The sequence below is a fragment of the Aethalodelphis obliquidens genome, unplaced genomic scaffold (genome assembly GCF_003676395.1).
Source record: "Aethalodelphis obliquidens isolate GAN/ISIS:26980383/991018 unplaced genomic scaffold, ASM367639v1 scaffold137, whole genome shotgun sequence".
NCBI classification, from domain to species: domain Eukaryota; kingdom Metazoa; phylum Chordata; class Mammalia; order Artiodactyla; family Delphinidae; genus Aethalodelphis; species Aethalodelphis obliquidens.
The window spans coordinates 326,385-349,773 of record NW_020838081.1 but is presented as its reverse complement, the minus strand read 5'-3'; the positions used below and the strand labels follow the sequence as shown (position 1 = coordinate 349,773).

General features: G+C 37.2%; 1 protein-coding gene across 4 annotated transcripts in view; it reads right to left on the bottom strand.

The window, feature by feature from the left end:
- The window catches only part of CDKL5 (cyclin dependent kinase like 5), a 189,406-nt gene that overhangs the window by 39,859 nt on the left and 126,158 nt on the right, over window positions 1-23,389 (bottom strand). For all 4 annotated transcript variants that reach the window (XM_027099686.1, XM_027099683.1, XM_027099684.1 and 1 more), the window contains 5 exons: window positions 16,736-16,856; window positions 14,562-14,621; window positions 12,463-12,553; window positions 8,568-8,757; window positions 2,243-2,323 (listed from right to left, as the gene is read on the bottom strand). In XM_027099686.1, coding sequence (XP_026955487.1) covers window positions 2,243-2,323; window positions 8,568-8,757; window positions 12,463-12,553; window positions 14,562-14,621; window positions 16,736-16,856 — 543 coding nt within the window. The remainder of the gene's footprint in view (window positions 1-2,242; window positions 2,324-8,567; window positions 8,758-12,462; window positions 12,554-14,561; window positions 14,622-16,735; window positions 16,857-23,389) is intronic.

The following is a 23,389-nucleotide window of genomic DNA, read 5'->3' as shown; positions in this document are numbered from 1 at the left end:
GCTGATACTTGGTAATTACATTTGGTAATGATTTAACAAAAGAAGTTCAGTTATTTTTAACTAAAAGAGACAAAAGGCAGAAAACACGAAATTGTATTTCAGTTCTTCTATTTTACTCTATTTACATTTTAAAAGTTACCAACTAATTAAAGCCCTGATAAATAAACACTGACTGTGTGAAAGAACATATGACATAACGCAAATGATTTAAGAGATAATTTATGCCTAATTAACCTTAAAGAGCCTTGAGGATTTTTTAAATAGCATCTCTCAATCTGTGTTCAGAACTAGTGCTGTAGCATTTTATTTTTTTTTAAGTATTTAGTATTTAATTAAATTTGGGAAATGCTTCTTTACTGTGGGATTTCTGAAAGCCTTTATAAATTAATGAATATTGTGAATCTCTAAGAAAGGTTATATGGTAAGTGGCCTTTCCCAAAGGCCACACCCCCTTGCCCACCTCTGCCCCCACACCTATTTACACAGGGCTCCTCGGAACACAGATTAACATAGTTTTAAAGCAGAGCAAAGTTCTGAGAGTGCTGCTCAGCAATTTCCAACTGTGCTAAGTATGCCTTTAAAGGTCCTGGGCACAGTGTAAACTCCTCTGTTTTTGACAGTTGACTGAACGGGCAGAAAATAAAATTGATCCATTAACTAGTATCTTTTTTTCTTTTTTTAATAAATTTATTTTATTTATTTACTTTTGGCTGCTTTGGCTCTCTGTTGCTGTGCATGGCTTTCTGTAGGTGCAGCGAGCGGGGGCTACTCTTTGTTGCGGTGCATGGGCTTCTCACTGTGGTGGGTGGCTTCTCTTGTTGAGGAGCACGGGCTCTAGGCACGCGGGCTTCAGTAGTTGTGGCGTACAGGCTTAGCCGCTCTGCAGCATGTGGGATCCTCCCGGACCAGGGCTCGAACCCGTGTCCCCTGCACTGGCAGGCAGACCTCCAACCACTGTGCCACCACGGAAGACCCAAGAAGTATCTTTTGAAGGTCTACTATCAAATAACTAGCACTTGCTTATGCACTGGCTGGCTGCAATGAAAACTGGAGAAATATGAAAAAGTAGTTCTCACTCAAGGGGCCATCTACTTGGGTAGAAAAGCTTGAATAAGAAACTGTGAGAGGGCTTCCCTGGTGGCACAGTGGTTGAGAGTCCGCCTGCCAATGCAGGGAACACGGGTTCAGGCCCTGGTCCGGGAAGATCCCACATGCCGCGGAGCAACTAAGCCCGTGTGCCACAACTACTGAGCCTGCACTCTAGAGTCTGCCAGCCACAACTACTGCGCCCGCGAGCCACAACTACTGAAGCCCGCACACCTAGAGCCCGTGCTCCGCAACAAGAGAAGCCACCGCAATGAGAAGCCCATGCATCGCAACAAGAGAAGCCACCGCAATGAGAAGCCCATGCATCGCAACAGAGTAGCCCCCGCTCGCTGCAACTAGAGAAGGCCTGCGCACAGCAACGAAGACCCAACACAGCCATAAATAAATAAATATTTTTTAAAAAAGGAAGTTTATTAAAAAAACCAAAAAAAACTGTGAGAACATTTTCAGTAGTCCAGAGCATGAAGACCTTCTGCACAGGGGCACCAGCATGAGGAGGAACACTCAGGCATGGTAGTAGCAGTGATTTTGCAGTTGTCAAATGAAGAGCCAGAGGGAGAGAAATCAAGTTAGAAAAAGAGCAGAATTAGGTTCGCTGATAAAATAATCTTATGGGAGGCCTTGAATATGCAAAAAATATTAGAATCTCTTTTCTTTCAACATTCATTTTAAGATTTGTTTTAAAACCTTATGCCTGAGCAGCTTGAGTGCTGGATAAATTTTTAAATGATTTATTTCTCATTATTTATATTTAGATTGTTACTATTCTGTCCATTTTAGGAATCTAATTTAGGTATCTCATAGTCCTGTCTAGACGGAATGTTACAATACCAGATACTTCTGCAATTTTAAATAAACTGCAACGGGCTGTATGTATATGTATAACTGATTCACTTTGTTATAAAGCAGAAACTAACACACCATTGTAAAGCAATTATACTCCAATAAAGACGTTAAAAAAATAATAAATAAATAAATTGCATGCCTCTTCAGATGACACAGTGCCCCATTATTCACCACTATACACCTATTAACAAAACATTTAATTCATAAAAGCAGGCTCTGGTCATATATAGACACAAGAGAAATCACAAACCAAAAGACATTTTGTACAGATAACATCAACTTGTCCTACCTTCATTAAGTCAAGTAAAACGCTATTTAAAATTCCAAGGTATCTTCTCTCCAATGACTGAGGATGGTTAACAGCTGGAAACTGTAACAACAACATGACAGAAGTATTAGCACGTAGGTAAGGGTATGTGTGTGCATGTGCTTTGAGTGTTGGAGAAGGTAGCAGATGAGCAGAAGCTACTGCCCTAGTGCCAAAGTTAAATTTATTTCACATGTATATTACTTTCGGTGTCTATGTATTTGAGGTAGGGATTAATAGGATTGGGTGTTAAATGACAGGAAAACTCACAAGTGAAAGATGATACTTAAATCTAGTTGGACAACACTGAAGCATGTAAAACAAAACAAAATATAAAAATTTGAAACTATTTATTCAGTTTATACAGTCTTGTCTACTTATACAAATAATTTGGTTAGAATAGAGTTCATATAGAATTTGCTTATACAGACAATTCTTACACCCTTTTCACAACAACATATCATTTACTCCTGAAAATTAGAGAAGTAAAAAAAGAGAAAAAGGCCAGTACCTGAAAGGCTACAGAAGTAGAAATAATGAATTCGGACACATGTTCTATTATTGCTTTTAATATACTCTTTGAATGACCTGTTTTCAATTCCTTCCTTTATGTAAGTTGGAACAGAAGGCAAACAGGCTCCTAAATTAACAAATACATTTTTAAATAAAATGAGGGGAAAGGGTCAAGTTTATTCAGATGCTCTGTCCTTCCCTCTGCCAACTCACATTTTGCAATATCTAAGTGGATGGTAAAGTATTAGAGTCCAACGCCATGTACTCCCTCCCAAGAATACAGCCCACCGACCACATATCTACAGACTTCCCATAGGGAGCTCTGAAAAGCAAAGGGAGAGATTACCTTGGCAACTGAAGAAATAAGTTTTAATAATTTCCAAATTATTTTGAACAGATTCATGATTTAAAGCATATTTGGGTATTTAAGGAATTAAAAAGTACCACATGGACAAACGTGAGGATGAAAAAAAGGAAGTATGGATATCAAAGTAAAACTTCAGAACACGGGCTTCCCTGGTGGCGCAGTGGTTGAGAGTCTGCCTGCTGATGCAGGGGACACGGGTTCATGCCCCGGTCCAGGAGGATCCCGCATGCCGCAGAGCGGCTGGGCCCGTGAGCCATGGCCGCTGAGCCTGCGTATCCGGAGCCTGTTGCTCCGCAACGGGAGAGGCCACAGCAGTGAGAGGCCCGCGTACCGCAAAAAAAAAAAACACAAAAAACAAAAAACTTCAGAACACAAGTGAATAAATCTATGCTAATAAAGCCATCAGTTTAATAAAAATTTAGTTAGTATACACTGATTTGAAATCTATTCACATCCAGATATATTTTGAATATGAATGGATTAATAAACCCTAAATACAACATACATGTCTGATGAGTTACCACTCACTTGGAGAATGAAATGCTCCCAAGAAATGTATTTTCTAGGTAATTATCCTTTAGCTCCCTGTATTTCCTTTATACCAACATAAGAGCATTTCAAAGCCTGAAATCTCTAAACATGCTAAATAAGTGGATGAGAGAAGTAGTTATGTAGAAAAATTCAAACAAGGTATTAAGACGTCATCCCCACACAGTGCTAGGTATGGCAGGAGATGCAGAATATGGGTAAGACCAAAACCTTGCATGTAAGCAACCCTCAGTCTGATTGTGAAAGCAATCAGTATGAAACTGTACTAAATTCTAGTTGAAGCTCAGAGAAAGGAGAGGCCAAGGTGGTTTGCAGCTGTAGAAAAAAGAATCCATACATAGATAATATCTGAACTAGCTTTTGAAAGATAAGAAAAAATGTGAGGACAGAGAAAAGTAGGACAGCACCTTCTAGATAGAGGACGTAGAGGGAATAACATGAATTTAACACAGACACACAGGCAATAACCTAAAACTGATTTCTGAGGGAAGTAATGCTCTGCGAGACATTTTAACAATTGTTATTCTTCTTATTTCAGAGATGAAGAAGGTGATGATCAGAAAATTCAAATAAATGGTTCAAGGCAGGTTACATAATTAAAAATCAGAACTTATATTTGCACCCAGGTCTGTGATCCAAACCCACATTTTTTCTAAACATGGGTGCCTTTCCTAAAGGAGGTACAGAGGTTCCTCTGGATGTTATTGGAGCATTGAACATCAGCCCAAAGAGAGAGACACCTGTCATGCTGTGATAAAAGACTCTATACCACTAGACTTTAATTAATATCTTGCTTATGAGGTCCTATCTTATGCTACCAAATACCCCCTCCTTTTTTTCCAGAAGTAACATTTCATCAATAAGAAAATTAATGCCCAAAGTCAAAAGGTATTAGAAATATGATTTTTAAATGACCACACAAACTCCTAATTTTAAAAAATTAATTAATGTTTTTTTGAAAGAAAGACACCATTCTCATATTAGGTAATTCAACAAATAACCAAAACTCAAGCATAGAAGTTTAAAGTATATCTCAATCAGTAGTTTGTTTTTTCTTTCCTTTCTTTCTTGATCACTTGGCCAATATGATACAATGAGAGTGCCTCTTTACTAAGCACTTACTATGTGTCAGGCACTGGTCTGGGCATTTTACATATATTATAATGTTTAATCTTCACAACAACCCCATCAGGTGGTACTTCTGTTATCACCATTTTACACATGAGGAAAAAGAGGCACAAGGAACTTGCCCTAGGTCATTCAAGTAGTAAATATGGAGTCAGGCTTTGAACCTCAGCAGTCTAACTTCAAAGTCTATGCCCTATATTATGGGATAGCAATTGTTATTTTTTTCAAAATAATACATACCGTTAGAGCAACATCTTGTTGATTTTCCAATCTCTACACAATTGAATCAAAATACAAATCACACTGGACTGGTTACTGGTAAGTCCATGTTTCAAGGCAGCTGCAGTTCACACACCCTGTACGCTTAGCTGAGAATGTCTCAGACATTCTCAAGTAAATGATAAAGGAAGACTTTTCCCTCAAAAGATGTGGTTAAACCTCCAAAAAGGTTAAACTAATTTAGCTAAAACACCACAAACACTTTCAGACTAAAATGTAAAAACATTAAGGCTTATAAAAATCAAAGTGTCAGGGAAGCAGCAATTTCTCCAAAGGATATTTACAAGCAGCACCGTCATGTACTCTCTACCATTTACCGATAATACTATTTAGTGAGGTCTGTAAACAAACAGGACCATAGGCAAAGGAGTAAAAGATCTCCTTTGTTTAGCCTATCTAATCCAAATGCTACTCATTCTTCAATATCCATTTCAAACTGTAAATACTCTATATATCATTCCTAGTGAATCCAGCCAACTTTCTAGAATGTTTAACATTCTCAAGGTCTCAACTATATTTAGATGTATTAGAAAACAGTACAATGTAGTAAAGAATGTAGTACTTTATTATATACCACACTTTATTATAAATTGTATTGTTTTCTAATTATTTCATGCACAAAAGTCTTAATTCTTCAGCTAGTTTACAAGTTATTAAAGCCAGGTACCATGGCAGATCTGTTTACACTCTCTTCAGAGAATCCAGCTTAGAGCCTCTTTAACCAGGCAAAGAATAATGCAGCCAGAAGACCAAGCTTGATGTTCCAGGTCAAATATTCAATCATTTAATACTATTCAACCTAGTAAGAGCAACTCTAGGTGTGTTGTGAATATAACGGTGGCCATGATAGCTCATTTCTTTAAAAAATTCATTAGTCCAGTAAGGATACATTTTTCAAAAAGCTTTTTTTTTAAAAAAAAAAAATCTTATTACAATTTTTAAAAAATTGAAGTATAGTTAATTTACAGTGTTGTGTCAAACAGCTACTTAAAAGAGACTGCCATGTGTACTACAAGAGCTATGACCAGAGTGCTTCAGGAGCACAGAAGGGGGAGGCACCCATTTCCCTTGGAGGAGTCTAGAAGGGCTTCATGGAAGGACACTTGACTTGAGTCTGGGGGGAGGGAGGATGGAGAGCTTTCCAGGAAGTGGGGTAAGTATTGGGAGAATTACAGAAATGAAAACATAGCACTGCAGAAACAAGGAAATGGTGACAAGTTCAATGTGGCTGCAGAGCAGGGGGCAGGGGTAGGAAAAGGTGGAAGACAAGGCTGGAGGCCTAGAAGGAAGGGGTTTTTAATGCTATCCTAAGGAGTTTAAATTTAATAAGCAATCTTGCAGAGATTTTCAGCACAAAGACGACAGAATTAAATGGGCAGTTTGCAGGAAGATCATTCTAAAAGCAATGTGAAGACTGCAGTGAAGAGAGAAACTTGGAGAAATCAGTTTGGGAGTGGCTGTTCAGGTAAAAGGTGGTAAGAGTGAAAGAAGCATTAGAGATGGAGAGAAGGGAAACATAAATGAGCTTGACTGCTGATAATGCAGATTGGTTCAAGAGAGCATTCAAATATTCATCGAGTCCCTACTACATGTGCTGGGCTAAGCTAGATGCTGGAAATACAGCAATAAAACAGATGATTTCTAACATTAATAATTAAAAAAATAAACAAAATAATTACATACTGTGATAAGTGCTATGATGGAAAAAGAAGGGTGCTATGGGAGAGACCAAGAAGGAGGTGGGGGAAGTATGTTGGGGGGTCAGAGACAGGGGTCATTCTTGGAGCTGAGATTTATAAAATGAGAAGGGGCCATGCAAGGGAAGTGCCTTCCTGGGAAAAGGAGTCACAAGTGCCAATTTCATGAAGCTGGAACACCTGGGAATGTTTACGGAAGTTAAAGAAAAAGAAAGGTAAGTGTGATGAAAGTCTGGAAAGGGATGGGAATGGAAAGGGGTATGAGCTGAAGTCAGGGAGCTAGAAGGGCCCAGAAAAGGCAAGGTCTGATGGGAAGGAGTTTGGATGCATTCTCAGTGAGACAGTAATTCATTAGTTATGACTTGCTTTATTTCTGACTAGAATAGATTTTCCTTTCTTCTGGACTGAGGGCAAGTCCTATTTATTATCATATTTTCAGCATCTAGTAGGACAAATGCTCAATAACTGTTGAACTATTTGTACCCTAATTAATGGTCATAATTTGGCTATTTTTCAGCTTACAAAAGCAAAAATAAAAGGAGAAAAAAGAAACTTGCCTGAGGTAACTCAGACAGATTTGGAAGAGAGAGAAAGCAGGAAGGGGATGGAAGAGAAATGTTTGCATTTCTGTTCCTTTCTTTCTTCCACACTCATTGAGCCTAGCAGGAGGTATACTGTGCTGGGCATTCATGTGTGAGGAGGAGTACTCTTCAAAGTGAAATAAACTGAGGCCAGAAAGTCAAAGGAAAAAACCAAAGTGCTTTGCAAATGTCAAGAAAACATGGTTTGAGAATTATGCATTTAAGAGAAACAAAAGAAGTGGTGGTGAGCTTATTTTATAGTTCCCACAAGGGCCAGCAACTGGCATGTTGGCCCAAACAGGGTAGTTGAAAACTAAAAATGTTGCTTTGGGGGTGGATGGAACAGAGAAGCAGCTTGTAACTGGCCACTCCAGTAAGATGCCTCCTGCGACTTGGTTGTCCCTCATTTGGGGAAAGTTTATAGTTTAAGACTCTTTTTAGCATATTTTCTGAAATCAAGTTTTGCACAAAGTTAGCAAGTCTAGAAAAGGCTGCCCAAGACAATACACTAGTTTGAAAAGAAGATTTGATGTTTCACTAAACAGGAAATACCCACTAGAACAGCATCTTTAAATATGCAGAATGTGAGTATTCATCATCTTCCTCAAATCACTACAACTATGTTTGCTCAAATAAGCAATAGCCATTTATACATCTTTCTATCTTTTGGGGATGCTTAATATTTTGCATAAAGAAACATTCTGAGATAACCAAAGTTTAGAATAACGCGTACACTAAAAAAGATTTTGAAAAATTGGAACTTACAAATTAGGAAAATATTAGCAGCTCCCACTTTCGAATTCAGAATTCACAAATACTATATAAAATTCAAAAGTAAAATATTATAAGGCTTCCCTGGTGGCACAGTGGTTGAGAGTCCACCTGCCGATGCAGGGGACACGGGTTCGTGCCCTGGTCCGGGAAGATCCCACATGCCGCGGAGCGGCTGGGCCCGTGAGGCATGGCCACTGAGCCTGCACGTCCGGAGCCTGTGCTACAACAGTGAGAGGCCCGCGTACCACAAAAAAAACGGGAAAAAAAACCAAAAATAAAATATTATAATGGGGATTATAAACACTGTAATGGGAAAGGCAATAGTATTCGATGGATAGCTTAGCATTCCACTGTGCAATGAGCAATGATTTAAATACTAGTGTACTGATTCCATTTGGGGTTTTAGCAAAGCCTCTTACCCGGAGCCCGTGGAAGCGAGGATTACTGTAGAAGAGCTTCATTTGCTCAGGCGGAAGTGGTCCTAGCACCTTCTGAATAGTAAAAAGTTGGTCAATTTCGCTTTCTCCAGGAAATAAAGGCTGTCCATCACTAAGCTCCCCAAGAATACAGCCCACGGACCACATATCTACAGACTTGCCATAGGGAGCTCTGAAAAGCAAAGGGAGAGATATCTTGGCAACTGAAGAAATAAATTTTAATAATTTCCAAATTATTTTGAACAGATTCATGATTTAAAGCATATTTGGGTATTTAAGGAATTAAAAAATACCACATGGACAAAAGTGAGGCTGAAAAAAAGGAAGTATGGATATCAAAGTAAAACTTCAGAACACAAGTGAATAAATCTATGCTAATAAAGCCATCAGTTTAATAAAAATTTAGTTAGTATACACTGATTTGAAATCTATTCACATCCAGATATATTTTGAATATGAATGGATTAATAAACCCTAAATACAGCACACATGTCTGATGAGTTACCACTCACTTGGAGAATGAAATGCTCCCAAGAAATGTATTTTCTAGGCAATTATCCTTTAGCTCTCTAAATGTCAACAAGTTATACTGATCCATTTTTTGAGTTCAGCCTATTAAAATGTACCACTGACTTATGTGTCTTCTTAAACAACAAACACTTAATATTATTTAACCTCTGACTGCACAGAGTCAAAACAGCTAAGATTGTGCTAAATGCTATTGGATTATTTACTTCAATCTATTTATACCCTTTGTTTATGGGACTTTATGACAGGCATTTCCCTCAAAGCATTTTTTCCACTTCTTTAGGGATTTATAGCTATCTTCCAAGGTCTGAGTTTACCAGAAGGCTTTTGGAGTACTACTGTTGCTAATCAGCTATACATGAAAATCTACGTATCCCCAAAAAAGCTTTACATGTATACCGCAATATCTATAGCCTTAAATCAAATTACAGAAGGCAGATTAAGAAATCATATTTTTTAGTTTCAAACATAAATTATCTAAGTTTTAAGCAGGGAAAGCCAAAATAAAATACCTGAAAAAAAAAAAGGAATTAAAATTCTAGAATGCCATAGTGCTATAGTAGTAATAAAACTTTTAACAAATACTCTAAAGCACTTTTAACATAATACAGAATATGTTTCTAGGATGATAAATCATTGTAACAATAAGTCAATATTTTATTTATCTCATTTCCTCCCATAAAAACCCAAGAACCATACTAGGAAACTTCATTTAGATTTTTTTGGTAGCTTGCTGGGAAGGGAAGGATACTGATCTTTCTTTCATACAAGTATAAGAAAGACAAAACTTGTGCTAGATGGAGAAAACTATGGAAAATCTTTACATACCCACCATAAGCTATTTTTCTTCTGTCAACTAATCTGAATAATTTATGCAGCTGTAACTACTTTGAATGTCAAGGACAAAGTCTTGAGAATGTATAAAAACCTGTAAATTCTTCATGTTAACCAAATATCAACTGATTTCAATGGGATTTTTATACAAATAATATGGTTCTTCAACCAGTACTTGACAATCATTTAATCAGTAATATTCAATTTGGCTCAAATTAGTTGGAGTCCCCATCTACTTTTGGTAGCTCCCATATAGCTCTAAACATAACTCAGTTAATGAGCTATAAACATAGCTCAGTTTTCCAGGAGGTATTATTAGGCAGCAAATACTCTCCGAAGTTTCATAATAAGGCTGTCCTCAGAATGAACTCCTCAGGGACATCTTATAGACAAAACCATATTATAATGAGTCCCTCTACCATACTTGAATCCTCAGATGGGGTTCTAAGAATGATTTACTTCGTACTCATTTCTTCTTTGGAAAATCCTGTCCAGGAATTTCAAACTCCCAATCCCTCCCAAAAGAATGAACAGATGAATAGACTACACATTAGAGTGAGTCCAGACAGAGGTACACAGAAGAAACATAGACAACACAAAAGAAAATCAATCCTAAATCCAAGTTGAAAAATGAGCACAGAAATTCTAAAATCTATCCACACAAGGAGGGATAATAAAGTGACTAGCCACCATTTATTTCACAGGATGAAGCACAAGCTTTTGATTAAAAAAAAAATGGTAAAGCTTTCAATAACCGACACCAATAATTCTTATAGGCTCTAGGTCAGCAATGAAACAAGATTTAACGCCAAATGGTTGGTAGACCCTGGGAAATCAATTGTTAACTTCAAAATAAACCCTCAATGAGAACCTGCTGCATAGTACAGGGAACTCTACTTCACTGTACAGTAGAAACTAACACAACATTGTAAAACAATTATACCCCAATAAAAAAAAACTTTTTAATAATAAAAAAATAAGAAAATCAACTGACCACAAGTGTAAAAAAATAAAAATAAACCCTCAGTGGGGGGGGTGGTGGTGGTGGGATGAACTGGGAGACTGGGATTGACATATATATACACTAATATGTATAAAATAGATAACTAATAAGAACCTGCTGTGTAAAAAATAAATAAAATAAACCCTCAGTGAGTAGCTTAAACATATAGTCATCATGATCTTCAGAAGAAATACAGAAATTTATATTTCTATTATATAAAAAGTACCTTTATTTATTAAAAATTTTTTTAATTGAAGTATAGTTTACAATGTTGTAAAAAATATCTTTTAAAAATTAAATTTCTCATGTCCCCTAGATACATGTATGGCACACTAAAGAAAAGAGATGAAACCTATAATAATTCGTGCACTGGTCATCATTACCATCATATCTAATTTTATTTGTAGAGTGTGTCTTCTACCTCAATTCTTTGATGGTCCCAAAGAAGGAAATACGATCTAGGAAGAATAAGAAAATACTACAACTACGATAAGTAGAGAATTATTAGTGAAACTGTGATGGAGATCAAGACTACAGGTCCTTTCTTAGGTTCTGAAGTTAAAACATAGTAAGAGGAAGAAGTATCTTATCAGAAAATGTTTTTCTGGTGTTGACAGGTGAATGAAATACCACTGAAAGTGGAAGGGTGGCACAAAGTGGATGGATGTGGCAGTGTTGCTGAGAAAATTATCAATATATTAGTCTGGAAAGCCATTTATCATCAAACAGGATTTACAATGTTTGGAAGGAAAATATCAGTAGGTTCAATATTTACAGAAAAGTGGCTAGGCATAAGAGATACTCCATAAGTATCTGCTGAATGAATGAATGAATACATGAACAAACAGATAAGCCGGAATGTCAAACTCTGTGGATATACACATTCTTAATGTGGAAGACTATTAACAAAGATGGCAGCAATAATTTCCCTCCATTTCCATACACCTGCCACTTTGTAATGTGATTCTGCCACTCCTCCCATCAAGAGGCGAAGTTTATTCCTCCATCCCTTGAATCAGGGCTTAGACAAGTAACGTGCTTTGGCCAATGAGGCAAAAGTCATGCAAAGAGGCTTGAAAACCACCTTTGCTTTTGGGCTTGCCCTCTGCTCAGGGAATTCTTCTGCTATTATATGAAGAAACTTGGACTAACGCACTGGAGGATGAGTCCCCATGGAACAGAGATAGTTTGTCCCAGCTGAGGACCTAAACCAACCAGCCTCCAGATGACCTGCTGACTGTAGCTATATGAGCAACTCCAGTTGAGACCAGCAGAAGAATCATCCAGTTGAACTCAAACAGCTGACTCCCCCAACCCGATGGCACCCAGAATTGTGAGCAAATAAAATGGTGCTTGCTTTATGTCATTAAGTTTTTAGGTGGTTTGCTACACTGCAATAGGTAACTGGTATTTAATTAACTCAAGTTCTTATCTTCCACAGATAATCCCAAAGTTAACAATAGAGGATCAGCAAATATGTAGATGTCACTCTATTCTGGGAAGGTAACTCACCCAAGTAAGAGTTCTGGAGACCGATACCACCTGGTGGCCACATATTCTGTATAATTAGCATTATTGCCTTCTGAGAGATTCCGAGCAAAACCTGAAAGATAGCAAAGCCCAAAGGTGTAATTTTGAAAAAGAATTAATTTTTTTAAAGAATTAATTAGAATTAATTTGTCATGTTGACAAAATATTTCAGTGCTATTAATACCTTAAAGGAACATCAAAAGAATATAATGATTGTTACTGAATGGGCTGTTTATTAACAGTGTCCTTGTCATTTAAAAAAGTTAGTCCATTGTTCATTCGTCAATTAAAATATACAGTGTATTCACTACAAAACCAGCCTCTCCTCTCTGATAAAGAAATCTATGTTTTCAAAGTTATTGCATGCTTTTATAAGCATTCAGAGCTTTTCCAATAAGTGTAAATCTTAGAAACAAAATGAAGACTCCACAAGAGCCAGAAGTCAAAGCTAAATTAGCATGTCGCAGATAGTCGTTAATTCTGCTATGTGGGACCTTAGATAGCATTTGTATATCTATTGGTGCTGATCAGCTCGGCCATTATGTAAACAACTATCGGTAGGGTTTGGCAATGATGGAAACAAAGCAGGCTAAAATGATTTTTATCTCCTAATGTGACTGAGAAGCATATTAGGGATATCTTAATTACCTTACAGACTCTATTGCTACCCCCCCGCCCCCCGCAAGTAACAACCCTTTCAAAAGGTTTTGGGGCCACAAAATAAACTGGCAAGTAGGTTAATTACCCATCTAACTCACCAAAAGCAATATAGGTTCACTGTAAATAGTTACAGAGAACCAGAATATTAAAATTAAAGGTAAAAGTTAAGGTGTATGTCAGTTTCAAGAAATAGAAAATAGTGTTTCTTAAAGTGGAACAGTAAAAAAAAAAATAAACACAGCAAAAACAAACCCCCTAACTTCAGTTAATCAACACTTCTTTATAAGACATATTTGGAAGAAATATTCGTATTTTTTAGTGGGATTCTTCAAGCCAGACAAAGGAGCTACACACTCTGGGAGGGAAAACAATCAGGAGGTTCTTGGTGGGGATGTGCAGGGCACAGAACGCCATATGTGGGGCCATCATGTGGAACTTCCTGACCGTTTAAAGCTGTCTTTTCTTTAAGAAATGATGCTAGACTAAGGATACTTTTTTCCTATTATTAACCATTCTATATGCATCTTTTTTATTTATAACTTGCTTGACAAATTTCAGCTCCTAAGTACTTCTTAAGATGTTTAGGTACAGCAGGACTCTTCTTTGCATTATTTTTTTTAAATTAATTTATTTTTTGGCTGCATCGGGTCTTAGTTGCAGCACGCAGGCTCTTTGTTGCGGCACGTGGGCTCCTCTCTAGTTGCAGCGTGCGAGCTCCAGAGTGCGTAGGCTCTGTAGTTTGTGGCACGCAGGCTCTCTAGTTGAGGCACGCGAGCACAGTAGCTGTGGTGTGTGGGCTTAGTTGCCCCATGGCATGTGGGATCTTAGTTCCCTGACCAGGAATCGAACCTGCATCCCCTGCATTGGAAGGAGGATTCTTAACCACTGAACCACCAGGGAAGTCCCCCACTGAACATTTAAAGGGAATAAACGGAATCATTCTAAAAATGTCTTTTAACCTTACAGATATATAACTATTGCATATATACAACACATATGTATTTACATAGTTATATTTTCAGTGTTTATGATTATGCCTGAAACAATTTCTATCAATATTTAAAATATTAATTTTTTTTTTTATCCAACTCAAGTCAGCAGGCCATAGTGGTATTTCTGGAAAATTCTTTCTCTGAGGTCATTAAGTACTGGGCTTATGAATATATGCACATGCATGTATTTGCTTTGAATTCTCATTAAACAAATACTGCATGATGAATTTTTTAAAATAGTAGACAATACTATGCAAAGAGAGTAGAACTCTTCCCACAATCAACTTTTTAATATACAACCCAATAGAATGTTCATTTGCTAATTTAAGTCAAAAGATAAAAAATACTTTTAATACACCTGTAAAAGCTACTTAAGTGCTATATTAAATTAATTCTGTACTTACAGGGCTCAATTTCTTTTTAACTTACCAAAGTCACACAGTTTCAAAACATCATTGTGGCTGATTAGGAGATTTTCTGGTTTTATATCTGGAGTATCAAGATTAAAAAACAATTATTAAAAAATGTTCCATGTACTGCTGATTGATACTGTTAGAGCACTGTAATGGCACCTAATTAGAAATATCCAGAGTAATATGAATAGAAAACTATGGCAGTGAAAAGCAGAGTAACACATTTTATGCTGGTACACAAAAGTTCCAATTAATTTTTTTTTGAAAAACATGCAGACCACCATTTCAAAAATATTTTTCCCCTTAAATTTTAAAGGTATCAATTGGACCTCTGAAAGGAATTTAAAAATGATTAAATCTAGGCTACCACATTTTAAGGAACTATTTTTACTTTATAAAATACTAATAATACAAATTTTTGGAGATAGACTATAAACTGTTTACACCCACAAGATACTTTAAAAACATATATGAGAGTAAGTAGGTAGCATTATATTTACTGGAGAAAAAAATACAAATAAGATACATTGTTCGTTATGATTTTCTGTATACTTTCTATATTTATATATCTCTTTAGGTTTTCTATGATGTGGTTCACAATCATAAATGTCTAGTGCTGAAGCTATGATGGATGAGTCAAGATAAGATTTCTCATTTATTCTGTGGATCTTTTGAAGATGTGGTGGGAGTTAAGGAGTAGAAATACACAGAAAATGCAGTTTAATTCCCTCCCTTTGGAGGCATCTCACAATTCTATTTTTAGAGTGCCCATCATCTATATTATATGGTAGAAGTGAAAATGGAGAAAGGGAAGAGGTAGGAGTGAGATCTGTAGATTTCAGAATCATGGTTTCTGAATTAATTCACAACCATTAATTCACTATACACTTAACCAAATCTCAGTATCACTATGGAAATGCAGCTAAATCAGTTTCTTAATATCCTCAAACTGTAGTAGAGACTGTTATTAGAATCATTACCCTAGACACTAGACGTCCAGGTGACCAAGACATCTCTCCATGCTGCCAACAACCTTCATAATGTAACTGCTATGAAAGTCAAATGCAAGAGAAATACAAACTGTCTCTTTCCAGAAATAATAGGAGTTGGCATTCTTCACATGACCTTTAAGCTATTCTTAAAGTGAGGCTTTTTTTTTTTTTTTTTTTTTTTTTGCGGTACGCGGGTCTCACTGTTGTGGCCTCTCCCGTTGCGGAGCACAGGCTCCAGACGCGCAGGCTCAGTGGCCATGGCTCACGGGCCCAGCGGCTCCAGAGCATATGGGATCTTCCCAGACCGGGGCACGAACCCGTGTCCCCTGCATCGGCAGGCAGACTCGTTTCAACCACTGCACCACCAGGGAAGCCCAAAGTGAGGCTATTTTTAAAGTGATATCCTTGTGTGCCTGTTTAGATAAATTAAAATGTAGTATTCATTTGTCTGATAATTCAAAGATAAGAAGTGGATACTGCAACATTTTCTGACAAACATCTTTGAGCTTCATTATTGTATCAATTTGTGTCCCTTGAATGCAAGAGATTATCAGGAAAAGATAAATGGTATAGATTAAAGATCTTGCTGAGCAAGTAATTTCCCTTTTACTGCTATAAACCACCCACTTCATGGCAATAAAGGACAAAATAGAACAGTTTATGGAAGTATAATCATGGCCCTTATGCAAGGTTCATCATGCCTACAACTTGCAAACAATGGGCACTTTTCATGAACAGGTAGGGAAAATCAGGAGGTAAAGGTACATACTAGAGATCTTGGTCTAAGAGGAAATGAGAAGTGGCTGTCAATGGGGGCCAGTGACTTAGCACCATGTCTAAAGCCTGATTCTGGCTTGTTTCACATTACCTGCTCTACCTGCAGGACCAAAAGGCAATGGAGAGGGTAGTTCCCCCTGCAAGTAAGCTTCAAAGTTTCCATTTGTTGAGTTTGTTTTATCACTAGGTGCTTTTGCTGTTGAAAGCGGATCTGGTTTTACAAACACAGAGATCTCACCATAATATCCAAATAAATGTGCAGTCCATCCTTTTGGTGATACAAAAGGAGACTTGGAGCCCAAACAATGTCTCATATCCTATACTTTCAAAATGTATTTAATTTAAATGGAATGTCAGTGCCTGTGTGAAATATTTTGTTAACTTTATTTGATATTTTCCATTTCAAAAATTCCATACTTACCTCGATGAACAATATCATTCTTATGGCACCAGTGAATAGCTTTGATTAGCTGATAGATATAACTTTTTACTTTTTCAGGTGGAACTCCATTTGGCATTTCTTCCAGCAATTCAAGCATATTCTAAAAATTAAATAGAGAGCCAATGATCTCCAAAACTAGGTGGCCCATAAATCATGTATTAACAATTTAAAAAAGCACCTTGGATGATAATTCATCTAATACACAGCATGCATTTTTAAAAAATTGCTTTGCTTTCCATCCACAACCTTTCTTGTGAAGCAGCATATCGTATTGAATCAAGGTTCTCTTTTAAGAGAAATTCCATTTTTACTACTCCCCAATGCTATCTCAAATAATAACCCTGTGCATTTTTCACTCTCCCTAAAATCTATCAGGCATCATTTTAGCCTAATTTCGAGGGAAAAACAACACAAAGTAGAGAAAAGACACTGTAATGTATAGAGGAGAGGGGAAACAGTCATTTTAACATAGTGCACTGTGCATCTCCAAAAGAACTTTGCGATAAAATCAAGACTTGAAATATTTCTGGGAGACCTGGAAAATATTCTTAAATGATCCCTAAGGTTAGCAGTGATCAATATAATCAGAACAAATATTTAAACAGGCTACAAAATATGGTTGAAATAAAAATTCACAGACTCCAAACAAACCAATATTCAAAAATCTTAATCTGGAGTCAGAGACCATTCTAAAACTCATGCACATTTTTTATTTATTTTATTTTTTTAATTAAAAAATTTTTTTTTTTGCGGTACGTGGGCCTCTCACCGCCGTGGCCTCTCCCCTTGCGGAGCACAGGCTCTGGACGCACAGGCTCAGCGGCCATGGCTCACAGGCCCAGCCGCTCCATGGCATGTAGGATCTTCCTGGACCGGAGCACGAACCCGTGTCCCCTGCATCGGCAGGGGGACTCCCAACCACTGCGCCACCAGGGAAGCCCCATGCACATTTTTTAAGTAGAAATTCCACTTAACCAATTTCTGCTGAATTTCCAGATTAACTAAATATTCTCCACTCCCTCTGTAAAGCATAAGACTAAGGTCTACAGCATGATTAGAGCTTATTGTTTGTAGATGACCATCTAGGACAGCAGTTCTCAAAGTGTGATCTGTGGATCTCAGAGGAGGGGGGTGTCTCAGAGGACCCATGAAGTCAAAACTATATTCATGACAGCACTCAGTTATTTGTCTTTTTCACTGTGTTGGTATTTACACTGATGGCACAAAGCAATGATGGGTAAACTGGTGGTACCTTAGCATGAATCAAGGCATTGGATTCTTCAATGCCATAACCTTACAGTTAAAAAAAAAAAAAAAAGGCCAATTTTAGTAAAGGATGTTTTTGATGAAGCAGTAAAAATTATTACTTTTATTAAATTTCAGTTCTTGAGTACATGTCTTTTTAGGAATCTACATGATAAAATGAGGAATACGCATAAAGCACTCCTGCTGCATATCAAAATACAATAGCTGTCATGGGGAAAAGCACTTGGGCAACAGAGTTATAAACTGAACTAGTCATTTTTCTTCGGGTACACCATTTTTACTTGAAAGAATGAATGATACACAGGTATTTATGTTAACATGTAATGGGTCTATTATTATTTTTAAATGAATTAATATTTTTATATTGCTCAGTTTTGACTTCTAATATGATAAACATTAATAGATAAAACTCACATAAATACAAAGCTCTTAGGGTTCCCAATAATGTTAAGACTGTAAATGGAGTCCTAAGACCAAAAAGTTGCTGCTCTACTACAACTTTACAATGTTGTTCCCACCAGTCAAGTTGTATTCATATAAACAATCAGGTGTTTATAATACTCCCATATGTATTTATAACAGATGCACTTGTTATTTTAATATAATTAAATATCATATAAACCAATGAAATAATGTTTCTAAAAAAGAGATTTGCTGTTTATAAGAAAATGAAGTTTAATACTTTGAAAAGACGTAATAAAGGAAAGCTACCACACATAATGCTATCTAATCGATTGTGAGTGCAACAACTATAAAACACTGGCAAGGGATGGTGGTGTGGTACAGATTCTTCACTGAAACTACTTTGCAATTTTTTTTGTTTTTTAACATCTTTATTGGAGTATAATTGCTTTACAATGTTGTGTTAGTTTCTGCTGTAATAACAAAGTGAATCAGCTATACGTATACATATATCCTCATATCCCCTCCCTCTTGCGTCTCCCTGCCACCCTCCCTATCCCACCCCTCTAGGTGGTCACAAAGCACCGAGCTGATCTCCCTGTGCTATGTGGTTGCTTCCCACTAGCTATCGGTTTTACGTTTGGTAGTGTATATATGTCCATGCCACTCTCTCACTTCGTCCCAGCTTACCCTTCCCACTCCCCGTGTCCTCAAGTCCATTCTCTATGTCTGTCTTTCTTTACTCCTGTCCTGCCCGTCAGTTCATCAGAACCATTTTTTTTAGATTCCATACATATGTGTTAGCATACAGTATTTGTTTTTCTCTTTCTGACTTACTTTACTCTGTATGACAGACTCCAGGTCCATCCACCTCACTACAAATAGCTCAATTTTGTTTCTCTTTATGGGTGAGTAATATTCCATTGTATATATGTTACCACATCTTCTTTATCCCTTTATCTGTCGATGGACACTTAGGGTGCTTCCATGCCCTGGCTATTGTAAATAGTGCTGCAATGAACATTGTGGTCCATGACGCTTTGAATTATGGTTTTCTCAGGGTATATTCCCAGTAGTGGGATTGCTGGGTTGTATGGTATTTCTATTTTTTGTTTTTTAAGGAACCTCCATAGTGGCTGCATCAATTTACATTCCCACTAACAGTGCAAGAGGGTTCCCTTTTCTCCACACCCTCTCCAGCACTTATTCTTTGTAGATTTTTTGATGATGGCCATTCTGACTGGTATGAGGTGATACCTCATTGTAGTTTTGATTTGCATTTCTCTAATGATTAGTGATGTTGAGCAGCTTTTGATGTGTTTGTTGGCAATCTGTATATCTTCTTTGGATAAATGTCTCTTTAGGTCTTCTGCCCATTTTTGGATTGGGTTGTTTGTTTTTTTGATATTGAGCTGCATGAGCTGCTTGTATATTTTGGAGATTAATCCTTTGTCAGCTGCTTCATTGGCAAATATTTTCTCCCACTCTGAGGGCTGTCTTTTCATCTTTATGGTTTCCTTTGCTGTGCAAAAGCTGTTAAGTTTCATTAGGTCCCATTTGTTTATTTTTACTTCCATTTCTCTGGGAGGTGGGTCAAAAAGAATCTTGCTGTGGTTTACGTCATAGAGTGTTCTGCCTATGTTTTCCTCTAAGAGTTCTATAGTGGCTGGCCTTACATGTAGGTCTTTAATCCATTTTGAGTTTATTTTTGTGTATGGTGTTAGGAAGTGTTCTAATTTCATTCTTCTACATTTAGCTGTCCAGTTTTCCCAGCACCACTTATTGAAGAAGCTGTCTTTACTCCATTGTATATTCTTGCCTCCTTTATCAAAGATAAGGTGACCACATGTGCATGGGTTTATCTCTGGCTTTCTATCCTGTTTCATTGATCTATATTTCTGTTTTTGTGACAGTACCATACTGTCTTGATTACTGTAGCTTTGTAGTATAGTCTTTTCTTTCTCAAGATTGCTTTGTCTATTCGGGGTCTTTTGTGTTTCTATAAAAATTGTGAAATTTTTTGTTCCAGTTCTGTGAAAAGTGCCATTGGTAGTTTGATAGGGATTGCACTAAATCTGTAGATTGCTTTGGGTAGTATAGTCATTTTCACAATGTTGATGCTTACAATCCAAGAGCATGGTATATCTCTCCATCTGTTTTTATCTTTAATTTCTTTCATCAGTGTCTTATAGTTTTCTGCATACAGGTCTTCTGTCTCCTTAGGTAGGTTTCTTCCTGGGTATTTTATTCTTTTTGTTGCAATGGTAAATGGGAGTGTTTCCTTAATTTCTCTTTCAGATTTTTCATCATTAGTGTATAGGAATGCAAGAGATTTCTGTGCACTAATTTTGTATCCTGCTACTTTACCAAATTCATTGATTAATTCTAGTAGTTTTCTGGTAGCATCTTTAGGAATCTCTGCGTATAGTATCATATCATCTGCAGTGAGAGTTTTACTTTTTCTTTTCTGATTTGGATTTTTTTCTTCTCTGATTGCTGTGCCTAAAACTTCCAAAACTATGTTGAATAAGAGTGGTGAGAGTGGGCAACCTTGTCTTGTTCCTGATCTTAGAGGAAATGGTTTCAGTTTTTCACCATTGAGAACGATGCTGGCTGTGGGTTTGTCATATATGGCCTTTATTTTGTTGAGGTAAGTTCCCTCTGTGCCTACTTTCTGGAGGGTTTTTATCGTAAGTGAGTGTTGAATTTTGTCGAAAGGTTTTTCTGCATCTAATGAGATTATCATATGGATTTTATCCTTCAATTTGTTAGTATGGTGTATCACATTCATTGACTTCATATATTGAAGAATCCTTGCATTCCTGGGATAAACCCCACTTGATCATGGTGTATGATCCTTTTAATGTGCTGTTGGATTCTGTTTGCTAATATTTTGTTGAGGATTTTTGAATCTATGTTCATCAGTGATATTGGTCTGTAGTTTTCTTTTTTGTGACATCTTTGCCTGGTTTTGTTCTCAGGGTGATGGTGGCCTCGTAGAATGAGTTTGGGAGTGTTCCTCCCTCTGCTGTATTTTGGAAGAATTTCAGAAGGTTAGGTGTTAGCTCTTCTCTCAATGTTTGACAGAATTCGCCTGTGAAGCTATCTGTTCCTTGGCTTTTGTTTGTTGGAAGATTTTTTTTTTAAGTGTTTTGGTTATTTTTAGTTAAAGAAAAACAGCCTTTTTCAAGGGCAACAAAGTGAACTCAAAGTCAGAAGGAAACAGGGTGTGTGGGCTTCTCACAGTCTCTTGCTCCATAAACCTGGATGTGATTTTCCTCCTGGAAAATCAGGTGCGACTGGCCAGAAGAGGGTTGACTTTGGTGGGGTAGGTGGAGCTGCAGCCAGATTGGTCTGAGAGGGCTCTAAGGTGACTTCCATATGCCAGCCAGCTGACATGATTAACACTATTATTCTTGAGGGGCATTAAATTAAGGAATGACACAGGGAGCCAAGAGAGCGGCTTATTTGGTTGGTTCTCAATCACAATCAGGAAATAGTCTTTATAGGGTGCAACGATAATTTCATTTTTCTTGGAGCGAATTCGAAGGAAGGTGAGGTCATTCTGGGGGTCAATTTCACGCACGGTGCTCCGGGCCTTCTAGATGAAGTTGTGCATGAGGTTGGTGTACTGTGTGGTGTTGGGATTGTCCATGGTGCTCTTGATGGGAATGCCTTCTGTGTCCACCACGATGTTTCCCTGCACGCACTTCTGGTTCTGAAGTCGCTTCAGTGTCTCCTCCACCTCTACCATCTTGGACCGATCCAGTAGCTCCACGTCACCAGCCCTCAGCTCAGTCCCTGTTGGAAGATTTTTAATCACAGTTTCAATTTTCTTACTTGTGACTGGTCTGTTCATATTTTCTATTTCTTCCTGGTTCAGTCTTGGAAGGTTGTACTTTTCTAAGAAACTGTCCATTTCTCCCAGGTTGTCTATTTTATTGGCATATAGTTGCTTGTAGTAATCTCTCATGATTCTTTGTATTTCTGCAGTGTCAGCTGTTACTTCTCCTTTTTCATTTCTAATTCTCTTGATTTGAGTCTTCTCCCTTTTTTTCTTGATGAGTCGGGCTAATGGTTTATCAACGTTGTTTATCTTCTCAAAGAACCAGCTTTTAGTTTTATTGATCTTTGTGATCGTTTCCTTCATTCATTTTTCATTTATTTCTGATCTGATCTTTATGATTTAGTTCCTTCTGCTAACTTTGGGGTTTTTTTGTACTTCCTTCTCTGATTGCTTTAGGTATAAGGTTAGGTTGTTTGAGATTTTTTTTGTTTCTTGAGGTAGGCTTGTATTGCTATAAACTTCCCTCTTAGAACTGCTTTTGCTGCATCCCACAGGTTTTGGGTTGTCGTGTTTTCATTGTCATTTGTTTCTAGGTATTTTTCAATCTCCTCTTTGATTTCTTCAGTGATCTCTTGGTTATTTAGTAGCATATTGCTTAGCCTCCACGTGTTTGTATTTTTTACACTTTTTTTCCTGTAACTGACATCTAGTCTCATAGCCTTGTGGTCAGAAAAGATACTTGATACAATTTTAATTTTCTTAAATTTACCAAGGCTTGATTTGTGACCCAAGATACGATCTATCCTGGAGAATGTTCCATGAGCACTTGAGAAGAATGTGTGTTCTGTTGTTTTTGGATGGAATGCCCTATAAATATCAATTAAGTCCATCTTGTTTAATATTTCATTTAAAGCTTGTGTTTCCTTATTTATTTTCATTTTGGATGATCTGTCCACTGGTGAAAGTGGGGTGTTTAAGTCCCCTACTATAACTGTGTTACTTTCGATTTCCCCTTTTATGGCTGTTAGCATTTGCCTTATATATTGAGGTGCTCCTATGTTGACTGCATAAATATTTACAATTGTTATATCTTTTTCTTGGATTGACCCCTTGATCATTATGTAGTGTCCTTCTTTGTCTCTTCTAATAGTCTTTATTTTAAAGTCTATTTTGTCTGA